Source organism: Malus sylvestris, chromosome 14 (genome assembly GCF_916048215.2).
Source record: "Malus sylvestris chromosome 14, drMalSylv7.2, whole genome shotgun sequence".
Lineage (NCBI taxonomy): Eukaryota > Viridiplantae > Streptophyta > Magnoliopsida > Rosales > Rosaceae > Malus > Malus sylvestris.
This window is the reverse complement of record NC_062273.1, coordinates 7,858,278-7,881,404: the sequence shown is the minus strand read 5'-3', so window position 1 is coordinate 7,881,404 and position 23,127 is coordinate 7,858,278. Positions and strand designations below refer to the sequence as shown.

General features: G+C 34.8%; 2 protein-coding genes across 4 annotated transcripts in view; both read right to left on the bottom strand.

Moving 5' to 3' along the window:
• Positions 1-16,389, bottom strand: part of LOC126600659 (insulin-degrading enzyme-like 1, peroxisomal) — a 35,051-nt gene extending 18,662 nt beyond the window's left edge. Inside the window, exons 1-26 of one of the 3 annotated variants that reach the window (XR_007615500.1) lie at positions 16,158-16,386; positions 15,989-16,064; positions 15,296-15,363; positions 14,415-14,506; positions 14,253-14,326; positions 14,124-14,167; positions 13,786-13,837; positions 11,544-11,666; positions 11,350-11,462; positions 11,043-11,205; positions 10,298-10,390; positions 10,007-10,092; positions 9,479-9,565; positions 8,755-8,858; positions 8,530-8,632; positions 8,219-8,314; positions 7,953-8,142; positions 7,771-7,832; positions 7,582-7,686; positions 6,305-6,506; positions 5,965-6,173; positions 5,533-5,709; positions 5,366-5,452; positions 4,845-4,967; positions 4,163-4,586; positions 3,621-3,713 (exon numbers count right to left, since the gene is read on the bottom strand). Coding sequence is in view for 2 of the 3 variants with exons in the window: in XM_050267264.1 (XP_050123221.1) it covers positions 4,362-4,586; positions 4,845-4,967; positions 5,366-5,452; positions 5,533-5,709; positions 5,965-6,173; positions 6,305-6,506; positions 7,582-7,686; positions 7,771-7,832; positions 7,953-8,142; positions 8,219-8,314; positions 8,530-8,632; positions 8,755-8,858; positions 9,479-9,565; positions 10,007-10,092; positions 10,298-10,390; positions 11,043-11,205; positions 11,350-11,462; positions 11,544-11,666; positions 13,786-13,837; positions 14,124-14,167; positions 14,253-14,326; positions 14,415-14,506; positions 15,296-15,363; positions 15,989-16,064; positions 16,158-16,283 (2,880 nt within the window). In the remaining variant the exon portion in view is untranslated. Of the gene's footprint in view, positions 1-3,620; positions 3,714-4,162; positions 4,587-4,844; positions 4,968-5,365; positions 5,453-5,532; positions 5,710-5,964; positions 6,174-6,304; positions 6,507-7,581; positions 7,687-7,770; positions 7,833-7,952; positions 8,143-8,218; positions 8,315-8,529; positions 8,633-8,754; positions 8,859-9,478; positions 9,566-10,006; positions 10,093-10,297; positions 10,391-11,042; positions 11,206-11,349; positions 11,463-11,543; positions 11,667-13,785; positions 13,838-14,123; positions 14,168-14,252; positions 14,327-14,414; positions 14,507-15,295; positions 15,364-15,988; positions 16,065-16,157 lie in introns of those variants that run through there. The other 2 variants (XM_050267264.1, XM_050267266.1) reach the window with 2 other exon arrangements.
• Positions 16,390-17,699: 1,310 nt separating this feature from the next.
• LOC126600658 (uncharacterized) lies at positions 17,700-19,751 on the bottom strand. Its single transcript, XM_050267263.1, has 3 exons — positions 19,575-19,751; positions 18,811-19,308; positions 17,700-18,407 (listed from the first exon to the last, which is right to left on the bottom strand). The coding sequence occupies exons 1-3, from the start codon at positions 19,654-19,656 to the stop codon at positions 17,887-17,889; spliced, it is 1,101 nt and encodes a 366-aa protein (XP_050123220.1). The 5' UTR covers positions 19,657-19,751; the 3' UTR covers positions 17,700-17,886.
• Between the last annotated feature and the right edge of the window lie 3,376 nt (positions 19,752-23,127).

Genomic DNA, 23,127 nt, shown 5'->3' with positions numbered 1-23,127 from the left:
TATGCTCAAGCACAATCACTATGTTTTCGTCGAACAAGATGATAGCTAGAAGAAAAAGAAAATTTCCCAGTAGATGTAGGCTCCCAGATCAATTTTTCATCCTCTATATTTAAAGGCAAAAGTAAACGTAGAATTTGCTGCACTACAGAAGGGAATAAATCTACAAAATAATCTGGCAAATACCAACTTTGAGCTTCAATAACATTTGAAACCCTAGGAAGAACTGTAGGTGCAATGATCGAAGATAATGAAGGGCCAATAATTGGGCTATCCAACCATTTGTCGATCCAAAAGGAAACTAACTTCCCATCACCAATAACCCATCAACTATTATTATTCAGAATAGGCAAAGCACACTTCAACCCATGCCACACAGAAGACCGTAAATAGGTATCTTGTTTTTTATAAAGTGCAAGAGGAAAACGTTGACGAGCGGGTGAACCCCACAGAGAAGAGGATTGTAAAGCATCCCAACCAATACTAATCAAAGCCGTCAAGTTCAAAGTAGTTAAATCCGAAAGACCAAAGCCACTTTCATGCTTAGGTCCACACATCATACTCCAATCAACAGTTATTAGCTTTCGTGAAGCCAAGTCCCCTAATCAAATAAAATTTCATGCACAAGCAGAAAAATGCTATAAAAGGCAAATAGGCCATTGATAAATTGAGAAGCTACGGAGAAACAGCTTTGATAAACAGATTGCACTCATTGTAGTTATCCAGCCATTGAGAGAAGTTTACCTTTCCAACCTGAAAGACGAGCTTTAGCCTTATCCACCAAAGCTTGAAAGTGAATTCTCCTTGGCTTACCACAAAAAATGGGTACCCCAAGATAAGTGAAAGGAACAACACCTATACGAAAGCCAAGATGTCTAGATACATGCACTCTATGATGGGCAGAGGTGGAGCCGAGATAAAAAGTACTCTTAGTTGCATTAACAAGTTGTCCCGATGCACAACCATACTTATCCAAAAACTTTCGAAGAGATTGAATATTCCTACGACAAAAAATAAAAAGATCATCAGCATATAACACATGAGTTAGAGGGCAACAACCCTGTGGAGCTGAAATAGCAGTGATCCGTCTAGTAGAGAAAAACAAAGATAAACCTCTACTCAGAGCTTCCTCTGCTAAACCAAAAGAAAAAAGTAGTGGAGAAAGAGGGTCTCCCTAACGTACACCTTGAGAACAAGAAAAAAACTCATGCAGTGTACCATTTACCAAAAGATGAGCAGACTGTAATAAAACATGGACCCAACCCACAAAAATACGAGAAAATCCAAAACTAGAAAGCATGTGGAGAAGAAAATTCTAGTTTAAAGTATCAAAAGCTTTAGCAATATTGATTATTTTCAACTTTTATGAACGAAAACACTTTTGGTGGTAAGAAGTGGTGAACTATGTGAAGGGTTCAATTTTATGGAAAGAGATCCTTTCCAGATCTCTTCCACCAAAGCTCGTGGATCAAGTGATCCGGGCCCTTGAAATTTGATCCAACGGTTAAAATTATTATAACTTTTAAAAGGAGCTTCTGTTTTTAACGGTTTGATCAAATTTCAAAAACCTGGATCACTTGATCCGCGGACTTTGATGAAAGAGATCCGGAGAGGATCTCTTACCCCCAAAAGGGTTTTAGCTGTGTTTCTTTCTAGTACTGTGTGCATGATGCCTTGAGTGCTCCGACGTGGAAAGAAGTGGTGGATAAAGAGATGAAGGCACTCGAATATAATTCAACGTGGGAAGTTGTGGACTTCCCTAGAGGAAAAAGGCTTATTTTAAGTTAATCCACCTAATTTTAATCTTAATATATTCTTTGTAATTTAAAAGTCACAACTTTATTTTTTGAAACTCAAAATTCGTTTCACTTTATTTTTGGAACTCGATTTTGATCCAGTTTGCCCTCTAAAATTTGAAAGTCGTCTCTATAAAACTCAAAATTCGTTTCAAGTTGCCTTAGATCTGTTAATTTCTTATGTGAGTTTGATTTGGATGAGCCAAGCTAATCAATTTCTTTTTTATTTTTTTTCATCTCTTTAATTTCTTTTAAACTTAATATTCACTGGTTGTTGAATGTTGACGCATAATGGAGCAAGTGAAAGTGAAACGAATTTTGAGTTTCAGGAAGTTAAAGTGGTGACTTTTGAGTTACACGGGGCAAAATGAGATTAAAATAGAGTTTTAGGGAGCATAGCTAAAAATAAGCCAAGAAAAAAACATAGGCTTTTTTTATTAGCACCACCCCACAAAAAATTTAATATTAAATTACTTATTTATTCTACTATGCAATGACAATTTCGACCTTATTAAGTTAAAAAAAAATAAGAAATTTCCAAATACAACCCACATCACTTTTAACGTATTATTTATCTTCTTCAATTATCAACTCTCCCACCCTCAATTGTTGAACAAAATCCTAACTAATGAAACTACAAACACATTGATTGAGAAAACCCTAACAAAATGTCTGTGAATATGCCAATGCTATTGATCACTGTGACTGCAAGAAATTATTTTATGTCCAACAACACATTTTATCACATCCCGGCATTTACTATGTCGAAAAACTTCAGAACTTATGCCTTTGAACCAGCTCTGTGAATTGCAATGCCAATAGCTTGAAACTTTCGATAATTCTTTTTTATTTTTTTATTTCTTTAGTTATAGAAAAGTTACATAAGATCTTGAGTTTGGATAATTCTTGAGTTTGGAAGTGACATAAGATTTTCCAATCTGCACAAAGATAAAAAAATTTAAGATAAGTGTTAGCGTCCAAATCGGTTAATGATAATATGCTCTCAAGCTGGAAATGAAAAACAAGTCAATCACAAAAGTAATTAGCCTGGGAACATCAGGGTATTTAGATTCAATCCATCAAAATTAAAAATGAGTATTATAAAATTTGAAGAAATTGGGGTGTATATAGAAATATAATGTGTGTTTTGAGAATGTGGAGTGTGAGGGTATTATGGAGAGGTATGTGGGGTGTATAAAGATAATTTTTAATTGAAAAAGTAAATGTGGGGTGTATTAAGTATGTGGGGTTTATTCAACAATTTGTGGGGTATCCGATGCCGGTGAATTTACACCAAGTATGAAGCTGATGGAACTGTTGAACGATTTAAGCTAGACTAGACGCAGACTTATGAAATTAACTACATAAAGCCATTTGTGTCTTGCAGTTTATGTCAGTAAAATCTTGATTGGTGACTGCATCGATGATCTGATATATGAAGAATGCCTTCTTCATGGAGATTTGAAGAAAGAAGTACACATGAAATTGTAACCTGGGTGTAATATGCAAATGGAAAGACTAGATAGGTGTGTACAAACTAAGGAAGTCTTTGTATGACTTGAAGCAATCTCCTGGAGCTTGGTTTGCGAGGGTCATATGTAGGAAGGCATTGAATATAGACATAGCAACATGGATCTCACTCTATTTGTTAAGCACACTAAGAACAAATTTAGGGCCTTTATTGTGTGTGTTGGTGACATGAATGATTCAGAAGAAAGAAAAACATTGCAAGAGTACTTCGGGCCACAAGTTTGAGATGAAAGGTTCTTGGTCCCTTGTAGTCGTCTCATGTTTATCGGGAAGTTTGAATGTTGAAGGCGATACAAATTGAATATTGAAGGCGATACAAATCTTTACTTGAAAGGAGCCATTTGAAAATCTCTCACATACCCTTATAATGTTCGTGGAGGGTTGTCTCTTCTATTTAACATTTTGTTTAAGGATCCGGAGTTCAATTAATCATGCTCATTTATCGTACATCGTGCAATCAATTTTTATTAAAAACTATTTATATTTAATTTTAAAGATTTCTAACCGCACGATATACGATGAACGAACTTGATTCATTGATCCTCCGAATCCCCACAAAGAGAATCCGGAGAGAATCCTATTCCCCCAAACATAGCCTTAAGCGTCTGCATCTCAAAGAAAAATATTACATACATTATAAATGCATTGTGTATGACAAACTGCATATTCTGAATCTCTTTAATTGGATAAACAGATAACGAAAGAAATATTCTAAGTTTTGGCCACTTGGAATCCAAATATTAATAATTCTCAACATAGAATACACAAATAAAGCAGCTTCAATGACAAAGACAATGCCTTTCTCTTTTATTGTTTCATTTTGGACTTATTTAAGTTACAAGGTCAAATGTACGATAAAAATGGAATTCAAAATATCAAATTCCTTATCATTTTGACATACGGTACTAGCTTTGTCGATGAACTTCTTGGGCGATCTTTCTGCCAAATCTGCTGTCTGCAACCGATGCTATTCTTTGACAATTTTGTCAAAGTTGAAGCGATTCCATTCGCAAGTCTCTACAATTTCACATGATTTACCTTGAATGAACCATAAAGAGGCTGTGACCTTCTGAAGCTGAATATATCGTCGATTTTGACATAGCAAGGTTTCACAGGTGAACTTCCATCCGTAGTGTACTCGGATGAATGTGAGTTCCCGTACACTCGTACGCTTAATGACCTCTTTTGAGGTGCCCCAACTTTTATATGCTCATTGAAAAAATCTATCAATTCTTGCTGCGTAAGCTGCCTCAGTGCTGCAATCTGTTTCAAGTATCAACACTACCATTAATAGGGGGACACATTTTCTTTCCTGCTTTATTTCTATTTCGTTCCAACGGTTCTTAAACATTTTTAATTTATATTGATCAGCTTGTAATTTACGGTTTTTTGCTACCTAGTTTATAATCACTTTAACACAAGCACATTTATCCCAGTACTGAAAAGAATAAAAGGCATCGATCATCTCGAATTGTATAAGCATCTAAAAAAATTGAACTCAAATTAGGGAGATATTCATACCTCAGACTCTTTCCTATCAAACTTGAGGGTCCCATCAGAAATCTCCGTCCAATAAAATCCAGCTTCTTCCCTTAAGTTCTTGTGCTTCTCAAGCTTCATGTCGATCAAAGCATTTACATTGCTCTACATACCAACCAGTTCAACAGTTATTTATTGGGGAAAAATCATATATGACATCCTACAACGAAAAGGAAAAAAATAGACATCCTACAACAAAAAAATTTCTTTTTCGGGTTCACATTTTATCTAGAAGTGATTAAACATTGATATTGAAAGATATCTACCATCTGTAAATGGGGACATGAACCATCACAAAAAAAGACTGATGGAAGGGCGAAGATGATATGGGTGTGGATAATAAACAAGGCAGACAGACTAATGCAAGGTAAAAATGGTATCACTGGAAGTTTTAAGGAAGTCTAAAGATGTTCCATACTGAAGAGATTAAAGCTGCAAAAAAGATGTGGTAAAACTAGAAAACTACACAACTGGAGTTAAGGATAGAGTCTAATTGATCTTACCTTGAATTCGTCACTTGGCATCTCATAAAGTTTAGTCTCGAACCCCTTGAGGAATTCCTCCACTCTCAAATCAATATGTGCTGGATCCTGTTAAGATCAACATAACGTACTTTGGTAAGGCAGGGATAAAGCAACAGGACAACAATAATAGAAGCATGGTTATATACCTTCACTGTAGATTGTATAATAAACTGCACCCCACGGATACCAAAATCATTCCTCTGCACGAGGGCCGTGATGTAACCAAGTTGCTCAACGGATCTAAGCTGGTGGAAGGCAGGCTGCTTTGCAATAAGAGCAAACAGCTGAAGTTTCACATTCAGCATAAAATCATCCCGATGAACCTACACATATTAAGACAATTGTGTTTAAAAACAAACAAAATAACACTGTGATTTAGAGGTCGCAGCTCTAGTAATATTCAAATTTCTTGAAAATTATTCTGTAATATTTTGAAGAAAAACCAGAGAAGATACTGGTTTAAAACATTTCTGTAGGAACTCTTGCAAGGTTTTGTGAATTTTGAACGAGACCGTATAAAATGAAAACTTCCATCCAACAAAATCTAGTTTATTCCTTCTGTAAACAAATTTAAGAACCTGGATATAGTGGACAAGGGCAGAATTCTCATCACTCGGATTAAGGCCTTCCACAGGGTAGAAGTAGTTCGTGCCCTTTTCAAGCTTCACGACTCTATTCGTCAAATGCTGGGATGGGAACAAAGGTTGGGAAATCAGGTTTGAGCCCTTAAAGAAAACATCTTCAATATGTTGGATCATTGACTCAGCTTCATTCCTTTCAAGGTTTCCTGCAAAAGCATATAACTAACAATGAATAACAATGAATAACAATAAAATAAAAAAATAAAAAAAAGAGAAAACTAAAATCAAGATAACAATGGATATAACCTAAATTGTTTGAAGGAAAACAAAAGGTAACCTGCTGTATAACACTCTAAGAAGGCCCTCGAGAGCATCAGAGGAACAAACTTAGCAAGATCTTCAACTTGAAGGTGAGGAAGAGCTTCAAGTTCTTCCATCCATGGAGAAGTATGATCACGTAGAATTAATGCGGTGTAATTCATAGCCTGCTCATAAGGCTGTTTGAATTTCAAGTTTTGGTACTCCTTCATGAGCATTTCCTGATACAGACAAAAAGGAAAATAACATGTAAGAAATGGTTAAATATATACATCACTTTAGATATCAGATTCCAATTGCTTCATCAAATTGAACTTATTTCTTTCATTAAACTAATATACTTGAAGACATTACCAAATGGGTAAAGCCAATGCAGATAAACAAATTCAAAAGAAAATAAGTTCGGCAAAAAAGGCAAGAAAAAAATAAAAAAGCTACAATATCAAGTCTCAGAGAAACAGAAAAACACAAGAAGCAAATGCTCCTGCGGAAGACAGACTAATTGATAAAATCACAAATTAGGTATATGTTCGGTCATGAAGATTAATACAATTATGATAACGATGATGATGAAATCTAGGTCCGTAGCTACAAGTAAGAATGTTCATAGTAAGTGTATTCCTATTTGGCCCACAATGTGAATGCATATTTTGAATATAAGAGAAAACAAGACTGATTGATCATGCAACCCAAAACCAATTGGCCACGGATGCATAGGCCTAGAACATTCCACATTATATAAATCAAGGCTTTGCCTTCCCATGCGGGATATACACACAACACATCCCCTCATGTGTAGTATGACTGGGGCCCAAAAATGTGGATAATTTATATTGGGGAATGTCGAAGCACATGTGGCCGTTGCGCCTGACACGTTGGTTTCCTGTTTTGATGACACGACAGAATTAAAGCATCCCACCAATACAAACTGGACATGGGTGGAGAGGCCCAAGACATTATATTTCTTAAAGGCAATACTATACATTCTCGATACAAGATATACTCGGCAAAGATTCTCTATGCCAACTTAGAAAATCTCCATGATCATGACAAATTCTACTACAGGTTTAAGAGAGCAGGAAGAGAATCTTGAAATAGCTAAATAAAGAGACTGTTCCAAAATTATTTCAGAAAATAGGTAGATATGATCTGTCTCTTTCCAGGAATCTTGTTGGCCGCTGCAAAAATTACCAGTTACTGTGCCGCGACTAATAGCTTATCAAAATGCTCATCTAGAACAATGTATAGAAACATTTAAAATAAAACATTTTTGGGTACAAGGAGCCGTAAGGTTACCTTGATGACAGCGAACCTATCAGCTTTCACTTTAAAGCTTGCAATCTTCTCAACTACAGTTTCTAGTAAAATTCTTAATTTGTGGTTATAGCCAACCAAAGTCACCTACATAAGAAAATAAAAGGTCAATTTACAGAAACAACAATCTAAAGAACTGGCTAGCAAGTTTCACATGGTTGAACACGATACCTGAAACCCGCTATCTGTTTGGGTTATTGCGTAAAACAGTTCAGCAACCTCAGCATAGTAAGCTGACAAAAAAGACTTAAATAAGCTCTGGTTCAAGAAAATAACACCTTTGGTGTAAGCGAAAAATAAAATAGGTCACCATCAATGGAAGCAAGTAATTAGCCGTAAATACGGAATTTTACCATATTCATTCAAGTAATCCATCAACAACCGAGTAAACATTTTAGTTAAGACTTCTGTTTCAGGGGATTCACTTGTGTGGGGACAAGTGAAATGAATCCTAACGTAAGCCTTAGGAGTAAAGAACATTGTATCCGGCTTGTACCAGAGTGTTGAACACGGCGACTTTCTTAACAGAACAGGACAGTTGGCCTGAAAAAAAAGTCAATCACATCAGAAGAATTTAAAGTTGTGCTAACTTAGAGATAGAATTTACCATTCATCAGACCTTCTCATGATCATTCTTAAGTGACAAGTCCGTGGGGATGAACACATTATGGGCTGGTAGGTGCAGATTCTCATTTGGGGAAGATACTATCCATTCCTGCAATCAAATGAAAAGGTTTTGGGATCAAAGTGGTTTCCTCTTACTCCTTTAAAAGGATTCATTACATCTCTAAACTGATGAAATTAACAAAAAAAACAACACCATACCTAACGATATACACACACACACACACACATATATACATATATACATACATACATACATATATATATATATATATATATTGATTTACATATAGAATTATAACCAACCTGAATCATGGAGCCACTAATTTTCCCGACGGAATAAGCGGTCCCATACCATGGCTCAGTCATGTTAGTATGACCTTCAAATTTTTTTGATACCCAGAAAATTCTGTACAACGAAAAGAGCATTAGTCCATGAGTTTATGAGGAAATTTATTACAATAGACAAGAAGGATCTGCTTGGAAAATAGTTACGAAATTCTATAGAATTCAACTTAGCGATACACTTACCTGACATTTTCTGGAGAAAGCTTGTTAAGCACCATTTGGATAGTGTCTGGACTGAAGTTAGAAGGCAAGGTTGATTTTACTAGCCAATCTCTTGGGGGATATTTCTGTATATGGATATAAAATTGTCATGTGAGTAAGAAGCAAGTGAAAATTAATTACTGAACTAGAAAAGTTCCTCCTGCCCAGAACTTCTTCAGAAACAAAAGAATTTTAACAATGTCAAACAATACAATAGCTGGAAACAAGCAGTCCTCGGAAGGTACAATCATTAACTTATATACAGACACACGACACAATTATAGCACAGGGCCATTAAGAATTAACAAACTTAAAACTAGCAGCTCCATAATCCACATATAGACACAAAAAAAACTGGAAAATTTTTATATTCATTTGATACCGATGTACACAAAGCTTCCCAGAATCTTGCTCTATCCCAAAAGAGAACCACCTTCCCAAATTTTCTGTAAAAAGTTCCTCCCCCTTCTTTCCAACCAAACTTCAAAATTTTCAACAAACTACAACTCCACTATCAAAAGCACCGTGTTTCTCATTTAAATAAAAAAGCATAGGGGAGATATTATATCAACCAATCTGATAGAAGAGTGCGGAGACCAGAAATTAATTTCCAAATGCTCCAACAAAAATTATAGAGGAAACTACATTAAACACAAGCCATTTCAGTGTCCTTAAACAAAGCAAGATTAAACCAAGAGCTTAATACCTGCATATTTGGCGAAATGCTGACGACATAATTAATAGGCTGACTTTTGTCCTGATAATGAAACTTTGTCTCGCAAACTGCAGAAAGCTACAATAAACACAAGTCCCTTCAGAGTCCTTGAGAAAGAATCAGAAAGACAATTTCCACACTGAATTTTGTGCATGAAAATTAACAAAAATTCTATGATTCACTCGCCAGATAAAACCACAGTAGGGTTAATACTGTTTAGAAATATGGAAAGTAAGAGAACATTGTGACGAATCATATAAGTGCACCCGGTTTGACACCTTTAGGCCTCGACAATCATCCTTAGACTTCTGTCTTCTTTAACGATGGAAAACAAATATGAAGGGTTGCATAACTCAGAATCAAAGAATTAATATGACACAAAGACATATTAACCATGTTCTTGCTAAACACTATGCACCAGTAATTCGTACTGTGAAAGATACTACAGATGATCATAGACAAAATTCAGAGAAAGGTATCATGCACCAGTAATTCATACACTAGAATGCATATGCATACCTCATCAAAAATCCATTTGCAGATACCCGACTGGTGTAAGAGGGAAATGTATTTGAAAAGCAAGCCTACTATGTCTTGCATATGCTCTGCAAAATAGTCAATAGGCTTATCAAATTCTAGAAGAAGACAATACAAGTTAAAATAAGCCTCCTGACAAAAGAAAATGTTATTTAAGCATTTTAAGCTATCTTAAGTGAAGATGCACATCCAAAATGAAATGAAGCCTAAATGGAGCGGGGGTTGGGAGAACTAAGAATACCCGAAAATGGAAAAACTAAAAAGTAAACTAACCATGACCCGCGTCAGTGAGATCCATATCTACTCTAAAGAAAGAAAAATCCAAAGTCGAATCTGATTCTCCAGCACACAAACCTGTTGCCCATCCTGCAATATTTAGAACAAAAAGAAAAACTGAGGTTAAATTAACCCAAGCATATTAATTCCATCCATCCAAAGTGGGACAGAATTTGACCACATCAAAGAATTTTCATCTTTAGGTGTTAATCACTAAGTTGAGAATTTAAACATTTTTTGATACAGTGACAATTACATCAACAAAAAAGAAAACGGAAAACACACAAGGTCTGAACAAGCAGAACAACCCAAACAACAAGAAGCAAAACAGAAAAAGAAAAGTTAGCAGAATCAAAAATCTCTAAAAAACTATACAACACGATCAGAGTTTATTCAAGTTCTTAGATTAGTCATCTAAATAAGTTCCATGATAATGATGCATTATAAATAAGGCTCGAATCCAATTCCAACCTTCATAACTCAGATAAAAAACAATTATGAGGTAATGCTAATCTCACTCCCAGTTTGTCATCTGGCACTTTCTCTGTGAGTGATTTAAAATGATAAAGCATCGAGTATGAAGTGTACGATGACAAACGGGAACTGTGAACACCCTGACAAATAATGAATCATCAAACACAAAGAGGAAGCCTATGAAAGGCATTGTAATGAAAATTATGATAAAAAGTTGGCCTCAACTCTCAAGAGTTCCAAGTTCAAATACATCTGCTAAAAAACTCACCCAAAGTTTTCAAGACGGCATACAAAGACCCCTCTGCTTCGTGGCCAATGAGATGACTAAGATACCTACATGGCCCTTCCTTGTAATGGTGAATTTCTGGAGCTATTGGCCACACAAGTCCCAGCTTATGTCCCTCTTTGATTGGGACAGTTTTGACAAGAATCTGAAATTAATACAAAAGAGACAGGTGGAAAGAATTATCCGTCTGAATATAGGACCTTTTGAAAGTTGTTGCCTTATCAGCAATTCTGTAAGTCCTGAAAGCAAGTTCAACTCAGCATAAAAAGTTTAGCACAACCATGCGTACCTGTAAATGTTCTGATGTGCAAGGCTCACCACCGAAATGAAGGCAGCTGCGGTCAATGTTTCGAATACCCTTAAACTTGTCCTCTACAGTGGCTTGAATTTTATCTAGGCTTTCTGAAATACGAATAATGATATTTATCAACTTGACCACAGGGCAATTGAATCGGACTTTTATATGTAAATGTAGCTATAAACCTTTTCCATAAATGACAAGATGCATGACGTTAGCGGAATAATACTGTTCATAGAACTTATTAAGCTCAGCTCTGGTATCCAATCCTTTTGCTTTTGGACGGACCTCCAAAGTTTCCCAATTCCCTGAACAAGAAAAGTAGGCATCATAAGAGACATGGTAGACATTCTGAACCCCAAACAAGCATAGACAGTGGCATTGAACTCAAAATAAACACACAGTATGACTGAAATAATATGAAATATGTCTTAGATACTTGAAAGCCATTGCTATATGTATCCCAGCGTCACTAAACAGCAAGAGCAATTCTAAGGAAAGGTTGTGCCCACGTCAAATGTGTAGGACTATTGCATAGCTGTGAAAAAGTTGAAGCAAACCCACAAAAACAGATGGAAAAAACTTAACATACAAATTTGGGGTGGCGAGGGGTAAAATTACAGGAGCATATGAAGAGACTTCACCGATGCATAACTACCCTATCATTTGATTCTGACCTCAGTAAATTAAGCAAAAGAAGAAAGTTAAAAGATAGTTCCTTCGGCCACTCTTAAGTTGCTGATTGATCCATCATTTAGATAGAAAACCAGAAGAAACAAGAAGCAGCTGAATACACAGGAGGCATTGAATTGCTTCACGATTCCTCTCTGTTGAGAATGAGTGTTGAGAATGCGTCCCACATTGACGAGGGAAGGGATCTTGCATGGGTTTATAAATAAGTTGGGCTACTCCATTATTGCCAATTGGTTTTATGGTGGAACCGCAACTTTTTTCATGGTATCACAGCAGGTTGTCCCACGTGTGAAGCCAAACGGCCACATGCATTCGATGTGACCCCGTTGTGTTGTCCACGAATTCGCCACACGTGAGGGGGCGTGTTGAGAATGAGTCCCACATTGATGAGAGAAGGGATCATGCATGGGTTTATAAAGTAAGTTGGGCTACTCCCCTATTGCCAATTGGTTTTACGGTGGAACTTCAACTTTCTTTACTTTCCCTCAGACTACTCCACTTCAAACAAGGGACTAGTCCTCGAGAAATATGAGTTCTCTAAACTAGAAACCATATGCCCAATGTACCATCAATCATAGAAAATGTTTATATGACCGAAAACACCTTCTAGCTACCATTTTCAAATAGAAAATAGGCTTAGTTTCCAATTATACATAATACAAACCACTGAAATAATCCACCATTCCTCCCTCATTGAGGAACAAATCCTTCTAGATAACTACTAGCACCGAGAACCAACAACAAAGCCTTAAGCCATTGACTGGGGTCTGTTGTATGAATCCTAGAAAGCAATTGCGCTCGAAGCGCTCATTTTTGGGCCAAGTCTTCTGTTAACTCCAAGTACTCCATGTCTTCTCGAATAAATAAAGTATACAAACCTAGACACAAAATCAAACTCAAATCACATATTCTTTGAGACATCTTCTAATCCTCTCAAGTGACTCAACACACCAACCAATTAAGCATTTAAAATGTTAGTCAAGCTCCGCCCTCCCCTCAGTTCCTCACACAACAGATAGACCACCCCTTCTTCATAAATTGTCTTCTCAACAGTGCAAACTACAACCAGAGACGTAAAAAAGTCCTTTTAGAGACATCAGCTCAAACATCTCAGCATTTGCTTATCATGAGACTTTAACTCCAACCATCCACCCCATTAAAGTGTTAATACAATAAAAAAAGGGAACTCTTATTAGCACTCCAAAAATCTCATTCTACACTCCTCACAAGTGTATTTCTTTTCCTAATTATAGAAAGTTTGGAGTGCAAAATTAGATTTTTGGAGTGCCAATAACAATTCCCCAAAAAAATCAAGCATACAATTACCTTACCTTACCTCCTACTGAATTTAAAGGAAAAATAACTAGCTTGCAATGTCCAACAAACTAAATTAATTTCAGTTTAACCCTAATAGGCAATATTATGTAATTGTTTTTTTCTCAATGTGACAGCCACCAAATATGTTTATCTTAGAAACATTTATGCAAATGACAAAGATACCCATGAAAGTAAAACCGTAAAATAATAGAACTATGATGACAATAATTTTGAATAATATCCAAAACCATAAAAAGAGTGAAGCAAGAAACAGCAAGATGATTTACACAGGGTTTACAATAACCAGACACTAAAAATCCTATTAGCTGCAGAAAGCATGCACATAAAAATGGCCTGCTTCCTGTTTCTTATGAACCTCAAGGCACATTTGGTTATAATCAAAAGTTAAATGCTGACCTGTACTAAATTTATGGTACGGATGGTCAGCCGCACTTAGATGTTTCTGGAGCTGTACAAAGACAAATCACACAAAATAAGGTTAGAAACCTCTTGGGGACATAAATGAAACACAGCAACAATGTGCCCAGCTACACTGGAATAAAAGTATGCATTACTCATACAATAAGCAGGACCATAATACTATAATAGTTCAACTGTTCTAGAACTATTTCAAACATATACTTTTCTTAAATGAAAATAAACGCAGCCTGAGTGTCAGTAATAGCCTTCCAATATCAGTAAATATTCAAGGTCTTGCACTCATAAAAAGACTATAATCCAAGGGCGAGTCATACCTGGTTCATTCTCCATCCATCAGACAACAGGTTTTTCTGATTCTCTGTACACCAGCCTCAAATTTGTCATTAACGGTCGTTACAGTGAAAAATCAAGTACAAAAAAATTATAAAAACAGAGCCGCTAACCAGAATCAACAGCTTTGATTTCCCTCATTGTAGCATCAGCTGACATCAATGGGTTAATAAAGAACTGAGCAAATCTGAACAAGAAACCACACATCAACACGAAATTCAACTTTTAGAATTGTAATGATGACGATAGCAGCTAACAGAAACAAAAGCATCAACCTGTCCAAAGCCTCTTCAAAACCATCAGAATTGACGTCAAAATAATAGTTGGTGTGCTCAGAAGCTGTATAAGCATTTGTTCGTCCTCCATGCTGTGCATCAGAAAAATAAAACACATGGAGGTCGATAAGCAATCTTAGGATCCCTAATAAAAATTCATCTAGCCTACACTTCAATAAAATATATTAAACATTAATTTCATGATAATGTACTTCCATACTAGTACCACCAAAACGTATAATACTACAAATTTCTCCAACATAGGCCCTCTCTCGTATTGGACAGTCCCTGAGGATGGATTGGCAAACAACGCACCGGAACAAAACATTACAGAATTGGGATAGATGGACAAAAAGAATAGGGGAAGAGCTAGCTAGTCAATCAAAATCTCCAATCGGATTCATCAAACAACAGTAACCAATGGTACAATATGGGGAACACCACCCATAAATGACCGCGCACAACACAATCACAATTCTATCTATAAACCAATAACACCCTGAATAGCAATGTCGATTGTGAAATCAAAAAACATAAAAGTGATAAGAACACTTGTTAGAATTCCCAAAGAAGATGCAAGTTAGGAAATATCTTCAAGCTAGAAATAATTTTGAACTCTTATATAAGGCTTTTCCTTACAAAATGACACGTTTCTACTCCCAAGTTCTTTCCTGTATGCTAGTAATAATTTCTTAGTCTAGACTTTGATATTTGCTTTTGTATCATTTTAAATTCCACCGCTTTCCACAAAGTTTGACAATCAGAAGCAGAAGGTGGAGGAGAATAGAAACATAAAAATCCATTCCCTATGTTTGATTAAGTTCTGCTGCAGAAAGAAGTTCAAAAGGTCATGGGTAGCTGTAAATTTTGGCAGAAAGTACCTCAGTGATGTACTTGGAGTAACTATCCTCCAAAGGGTACTTTTCACTCGCATAAAACAGCATATGCTCTGCACAAAAAAAGTACAATATTCAGAAAGGAATGTCAACAAACATCTTATTCTCTTCAACATCAATGCCATGAAAACTCATGAAAAATAAGTCACGCAAATATATAATCAACTCAATCTTCTAATGCAGTCATAAAAAAAATATATTTACATATAAAACTCCTTTGCTGATCTATAATATAACAAACCCGATTTGTTTTTATTGGATATACAATGATATAATTTTGGACAAGGGAGTGGGGGAATAATCTTCAGCTCGATCCGGAGAGGAATACCATTAGACTGTAGCACTAAGTGGCCAAGCCGATTTCTTTTTGACAAGAAGAAATGTTAACCTCCATGTGGAGGTGTTAAAGAGACTACTGTGTACCATGATAAGATTATCCATTGCTACCCCAAAATGGCATCAGAATAAACTACAGGTGCCTTTTTTAGTATTGGAACTTTTTATACAAATAAAAGCATACAGAATTTGGTATAAAGATACAAGAACAAACCAAGATAGTATTAAACAAAAAGCGGACGCAGGTTTAGGATATTCACCCAAGTTCAAATCCTCGTCCCGTAGATTGGAATAGTTTAGAATATCGTCATGTCAAAAGAATTAAAAGAGAATTAAAGTTACCAAGGAAATGGGCAAGGCCCTCCAGGCCATCAGGGTCGCTGAAAGCACCAACGTTGACATCCATGGAAGCAGCACACTGAGAAAACACAATTTGAACAAACAAATAAATTTTAAAAACACACAAAATCCAAATATTGTAAATTAAAAGAGAAAGAAAAACAAGCTTTGCCTTGTCAGTATCGGGATCGCTGATCAAAAGCGCTTCGAGAGAGTTAGGGAGGACGATCCTCCTGTACTCCCTCTTGTCCGTACGGGCTTTCACTATTTCCTCCACCACTTCCTTGCCGACCGCCATTCTTGAATTCTCCTCCTCTTTCTCTCCGACTGAACAAGAAACAAAAGTACACCACCGCGCGAGAGAAGACTTGAGATTTTGATTTTGTTCTTCGGTTTAATGGTCTTCGCATTATGTTGGGTTCGACGACCAACTTGTTTGGACATCCTCTGCGGTGGAGTCTCTGATTCTTACAGTAGACTCGCATTTTATTTTTATTTTCATTTTTTCAAACGGTAATCTTGAATTTTACTGTAAATGTTTTCGGTAACTCGGTAAGTATGAAGTACAACGATCTAACAATATTCTTAGTATAACTATATTGCAGACGGCCGGTTAAGAAGTTGATTCTGAGTAATCAAATGAGTAAATTTATTTTGCGCTTTTAAGTAAACTTTTGAGCTTTTAGGCCTATTGAATTTTGATCGATCAAGCCTATTAAGTTAAGTTGTATGATAAATTATGGTCCAAAAGTCCAATTACTTTAGAAGGCCAGTTATGTAAAGTGAGATTGCTAAATTTTTTTTCTAAATTCGCTTATATGAAAGAACTATATGTGACAATCCAAAAAATGAAATTTAAAATTAGTAGTGCGATTACAAATATATATATTCTTAATATGCAACATGTTATAGGATGAGTTGCAACGGATCCTTTTTTTGGGAATCCTAAGAATCCCGTGATCATAACCGTTCATCGTACATTATACAGTTAGAAATCATTTTAAAATTTAAAACTAAATATAAATAGTACCTAATGAAAATTGATCGTATGATGTACCATGAACGATCACGATCACGAAATCCCTAGGATGCTCGTGAAAAGGACCCGTTGCACCTCATCCTATAACATGTTGCATATTAAGAATATATATATTTGTAATCGCACTACTAAATATGTATCCATACATAATACAATTCATATCTGAGACTTCAATTCATAAAAAGAAGCACTTCTTGTCTCTTACCCTAAGGGTAAAGTGACTTTGATTTAGCAACTTTTGACCCAAAGTTTAAAGTAAATGTTTTTATGCAATTATTTATGTTTTTAATTTGAACTTCTGTTCTTTTTGCTCCCAAGAGTCACATGGGAAGGCAACAAGAAAAGAAGATGTACATAAAGAATACTTTTCACTCTCAAATCTAGATGATTAATTAAATTACTATAGAGTACACTTTGATTTGGATAATGTCAATATTATATTCAAATGTTTTCAATTGTACAATCTAGATATATTTAACGAATAATACTAGAGAGATTATCTATTTAAATCATATTTTGTAAATCATATGACGTAATTATTGATGATCTGATTTTATTTAACTATTGATTAACGTACTTATTTTTATTAGTGACACATCACATGAATTGTAAATATAATCTAAAAAGTTAATTTATCTAACGTTACTACTCGCGCGTTGCCGATCATAAAAAAAGTTTAAGGCCCAATATGCGCATTTGTAAACTTATTCATATGGATTAGTACATACCCATCAATGGCTCAAAACATAAAACTGAAGAACCAAATGTATACTGAAATAAACAACGCACGCTCTCACCTTTCAAGATCTTTTCTAACAATAATATGGAGCTAACAAAAGAGCTCCCTATTAAGTAATTAATGTCAAGCGACTGGAAAAACAATGACATTATCCAAGACGGGGCCACACATATGACCATAGTCATCAAGCTTTGTGTGATAGTAGGCACTGTAAAATGTTAATCTTGTTCTGAATGAAGTTGCTTGGAACTTGAGAATTGCAGTTTTGAAGCCACCTTTTCCTGCAGACACAAAAGGAACTTTTAGGGTTTCCTTGCCAGCAAAGGCTTCGACCATCATCGATCCGTGGCAACCGTTCTTTGCGTCTCCGATGGTGAAGATAAGGTTGTAGGATTTGTTTGGGACGGTTCTAATAATTTGAGCAATTGCACTTTCTCTCCCTGCAACCAACTCAATGGCTGCAAGTCCGCGAGGAACCGCAAAATGCTTCCTGTCTATGTATTTCACAGGCTTCAGGGATTCAATGATCCATCCAGGCAGTGGTGAGTACGGGTCATTCACCTTGGGAGGGATGAGGATTCCGGTTGAGAAGTTCTTAAACACATGAGGGCCTTTTTCAAACCCTCCATTTTTCACTAGGTTACCTGCACAGAGAGATTGGTATATAGCAATATTAGATAAGGATATAAGTACGTTAATCAACACTTAATAATAATTCAATCATCAATAATCACGTTATATAGTTTATAAAATTTGGTTTAAAAAGTTGATCTCCCTAGCATTACGCTTTTTAATAGAATAAAACTATTGCAGTGGCAGTATTATATATGTTTTCCTTCAGGAGCTTTGTAATCTAAGTGGTGTTATGTACATGCCGCATTAGGTAGTGAGTGGTAATAATTTTTTCTTGCACTTACAAAAAAAAAAAAGATGGAGAAAAAAATACAACTTCAAGCTAATGAAACTGAAACCAAGGAAGATTATTTATAAAATAAATATAACTATAAATATAAACAGAAATTAAAACCGAGGGTTAAGAAATCGTACCCCTTGTGTAGTTGAAAGGAAGCATCTGCTTGATTGCAATAGCATCCAGTAGAGGCCCACAAGCGGGGTCTTCCTGAACCCCAGGGTTGTGTAATGTAATCTTAACAACGTTGGACATAGCCTTGAAAGCCCAAGCATAAGTATCACCACCATTGCTGCTGAAGAAAGTTTGAAGGGAGAGGTCAGTAGACTGACCAGGTACTGAGACTGTTAAAACCTCATCCTGGGCACAAGTTCTTGTAGCCCCAAAAGTGAGCGAGTAGACTGAACTCGGGCTAACATTCACGCTCTGAGAAATGGAGGCCTCGTTGCCGAGTCTCACTGCGTGGACCCCACGTGGCACGTTGAAGAAGAAACCGCCTGGTTGGGCTCCACCTTTGACGTACTCCACCAAGCCGCTGATTTCCCACTTTGGGAGTGAATACTTGCCGATGATCACCGTTTTCTTCAAATTTGAAGGATGTGGTGATTCTTCGAAGTGTCCATTTGGGAGTTCTCCTGAAATCAAAGATGAAATTGTAATGTCAATCTGAGATTGTAAAAGTGAAAGCTATTTATAATGTAACCATTTTGATTGGTGAAGTTAGTCTAGAAACTGAAAACACACTTTGCCAAGGGCAGCTTTGAGCTTAGCATTAAGGAGATTAAAATCCAAAGAATTATTGAACCAGTAAGAACACATACATTACCAAAGATTATTAGAAAAAAAAAAGAAAAAAAGGCATATAACATGTATAAAAGGAACCAAAAACAGAAATGTTTACCATCAAGAGGTACAGCAGAAGCGTAACCATTGCAGACAGAAAAATAGGTCAGAAAGCAAATCAAGAGAGACAAAGGCGACATTGTTTTGCAGTGGAAGAAGGAGCTGGAGTGACCTCTATATATAAAACAAAGAGAAAAAGCTACAAGTGGGAAATTGAAAATGCAAGTGCCTTCGACTATGTAAATATAAAAATTGGGACACTTTGGATGCGGTCCCTAGCTATCAATATTCGTTGATTGAAACCTTGTTAGTTTTTAGTTTTTAGTTTTTGATTGAGGTCCCTGATATTAATGTAATAATGTAAGTTACTATATTTTTTTAATTAAAAAATAAAAATTGAAATTTGTAATTGTTTATACTAATGAGATTTTAAATAAAACCCATAATTTATGGGATTAAAAATAATAAAATATAAATTATACTCTCTATTATATTGTGTGTGTGTATACATATATGTATGGGTACATTAACCAAAATTAACAAAAAAAGTTATTGTACCAAAACATGGATACATTCTCAAATCAACGAAAAAGAATGTACCCATATAAGTTTAAACATGGATTAAAAAATTTGAATGGATTTTATATTAAAAAAGGGTACATTTTACATATAAAAATTGATATATTTGAGAATGGGTACATTTAAGATTAAAAAAATTGAAAAATTATATGAATGGGTACATTTAAGATTAAAAAATTGAGAATCTTTTTATATATATATAAAAAAACTAATAGGTACAAACTTAATTTAATTTTTTATTATTTTGGAAATGTTTGAATTGAAAATTAATTAGAAGTTTAATAGAGGTGTGAGTATTAAACCCTAAATTAATTACTAATTTTTATATTAAAAAATTATATAATAAACATGTAAATTCATTATCACATTAATGTTAGGGACTTGAATTAAAATTTGAGAACTAATAAGGTCTTAGTCAATGAACAGTAAAAACTAGGGACTGGATACTAATTTTTCCATAAAAATTTCAACGTTCTATATGCACGATATATACACACACACACATATACACACACATATATATACACACACATATATATATATTATACATACACACACACACATAATAGGGTTGGAAAACATAGAAGCAAGCAGCACTTCCCATGTTATAAGGGGCACCAAATTAGCCGCGAAATGCGTCTATTTATCACTTGTTTTCTAGGGTCGGATCTTATTTTTCAAGCGTTCTTATTGTGAATGTGTGTGTGAATGTGCGTTGGATTGAATCCAACACAGGACCTGTAATTTTCTATTTTTTTCGTCAATACCACATGACTTTTATTGGTTGCTGTGATTTGCTCCCTTAGAATATAAAAAATTAACACCGATCCAAAAAAATAATATGAAAAAGAATAATATTTGCATTCTTTTTATGGGGATTAGCTTATTCATTCACATGCAAAAGACATATCTTCATTTTAGAAATTTCATAATCAGAATCTCATAATTTTCATTTGAAGATATATCTACAATAAATTATAATCAAATATCATTTAACCATATCCAAATGTATCAGATACGTCAATGGTTTAGGTACAAAATAACATATTCATGATAAACCGTTATTTCATACTTTTAAATTACTAAATGATATCTGATTCCAATTATTTTTATAATGATGATCTTCAAATGAAATTAAAAGATTGAACGATTTTTTATTATGTAAATTTTATAATAAAATATATTATAAATAAGTGTAGAAATAAGCTCATTAATGAATGAAAATTTGACGCAGTACGAACCAAGGGCGTCTCTGATACCACTTGATGCAAGACAGAAACAAAGGTCTCAAGGAGAGGGGGATAGATAACCTGAGATTCACTCAATCATGAGTAACAAAGCTCGCTTACGTTATTAATCGTGGATTCGCTCATACGACCAAGTCAAATGCTTGATTTTAGAAGGGGAAACAACTCATTTCAATTGCACTAAGCAAATATATTTTAATTCATTCAAATCCCCCTAAACATACATATGGAGTCCTTTAAATAGAGAGATTGCAATACATTGATAGGATAAATACTTATTACTAACGATTATATTTACTAGGAACCTAATAAAACATAACTTTGAAAGATCAAAAGCCACAAATAATTAAATTTAATATAAAAACTATATTTAATGTTGTGCATTGCATAAAAAATGCAAGCATTATCCTATGGAAAAGGATAATAGAACAAGATTATTGCTTATGCAAAAGAGGGATCCCGGTTGTATGCCACATGTTGTGGTAGGGAAAAGTACACCTTTTGACCCTAAACTAAAGTGAAGTACCAACTTTTGACCCTAGAATAAAAGTAAATTTTTGCTTTGAAAATAAAGAATAAAAGTGGATGTGTGCATGTAATTATTCATGTACTTTTTTTTTTTTTTAATAAACGATAGTATTTAGAAAAAATTAATTAAAAAAGTTTGAAAACTTTAAATTCTAACGATAAAAATAAAATAAAGAGTAAAATGAATAATATTATAATTGACTTGTTAGTGTAAAAATATGATTTTTTGTTAAAATGAATAGTACCGAAAGCTTTTCGTTAAATTTCCCTAGTATTTATCCCAAATAGTGAGGGAGCGACTAAACTTTATAATGAGCTTGTCATAATAATATAATTAAACTTTGCATTTAGCGAGATTCAAATATAAGATATTCCACTTACAAGTGAAGAAGAATATCATTATATCGTAATATTAAATAGTCGGTATAAGAAAGTTATAAAGCCATAAATAAGCCTAGCCTTATTGAAGACTTTGTGAAGGAATTGAAGAAATCAACATCACTCTCTATTTTCTCTCTGATAAGCCGGCCATCAAGGAGTGATTTTGCTCGCACCAAATCACACTGTCCTTTAAATTTGAATCTAGAAGTTAAGTAGTATGCACGGAAAATGTACATGTTCGTACTTAATTTGACTTTAATCCATACGCCATGTGCTTAACTTTTCTGTCCCCCATTGAAAATGAAGGAACTTCGGATTAGATAAAAGTGGGAAAAACAAGAAATTGAGATTTCGACGCGATTAGTTTATAAGAACTCTCAAATAGAATTATCGATTGTATCATAACATATCACAGCTTTATTTAATTAATTTAGGATATTGTGTTCATGAGTTTATTTAGGTTGGTTAGAATATTATGATCTTCATTTTACAATTATTAGAATAAAAATTAAATAAATGTTGTAGGCATAATTTACTGAACAATTATGGAGGTTATAGAGAGAGAATAAGAGAGATGTGTAATTGTGGGTGTGTGTTATTCCACCCCATTATGCCTTTATTTATAGTAATAGGATAGGTAAAAACATTTCCCTTTAGGATTACAACATTTAATAGGTAATCTACTCCTAATAGGAATATAAGAGATATTCCAAGATATACTAGGATTTACACAATTACATTCCTAATCTAATAGGACTACAACACTCTCCCTTTATTGTGTAAATACTCAAGTAAATGGAGCATCAGATCTTTAGCGATGAAGTAAGTACAGTTGATGAAATTGTCGGCACAATGAGCGAATGCGAGTCTCAGATC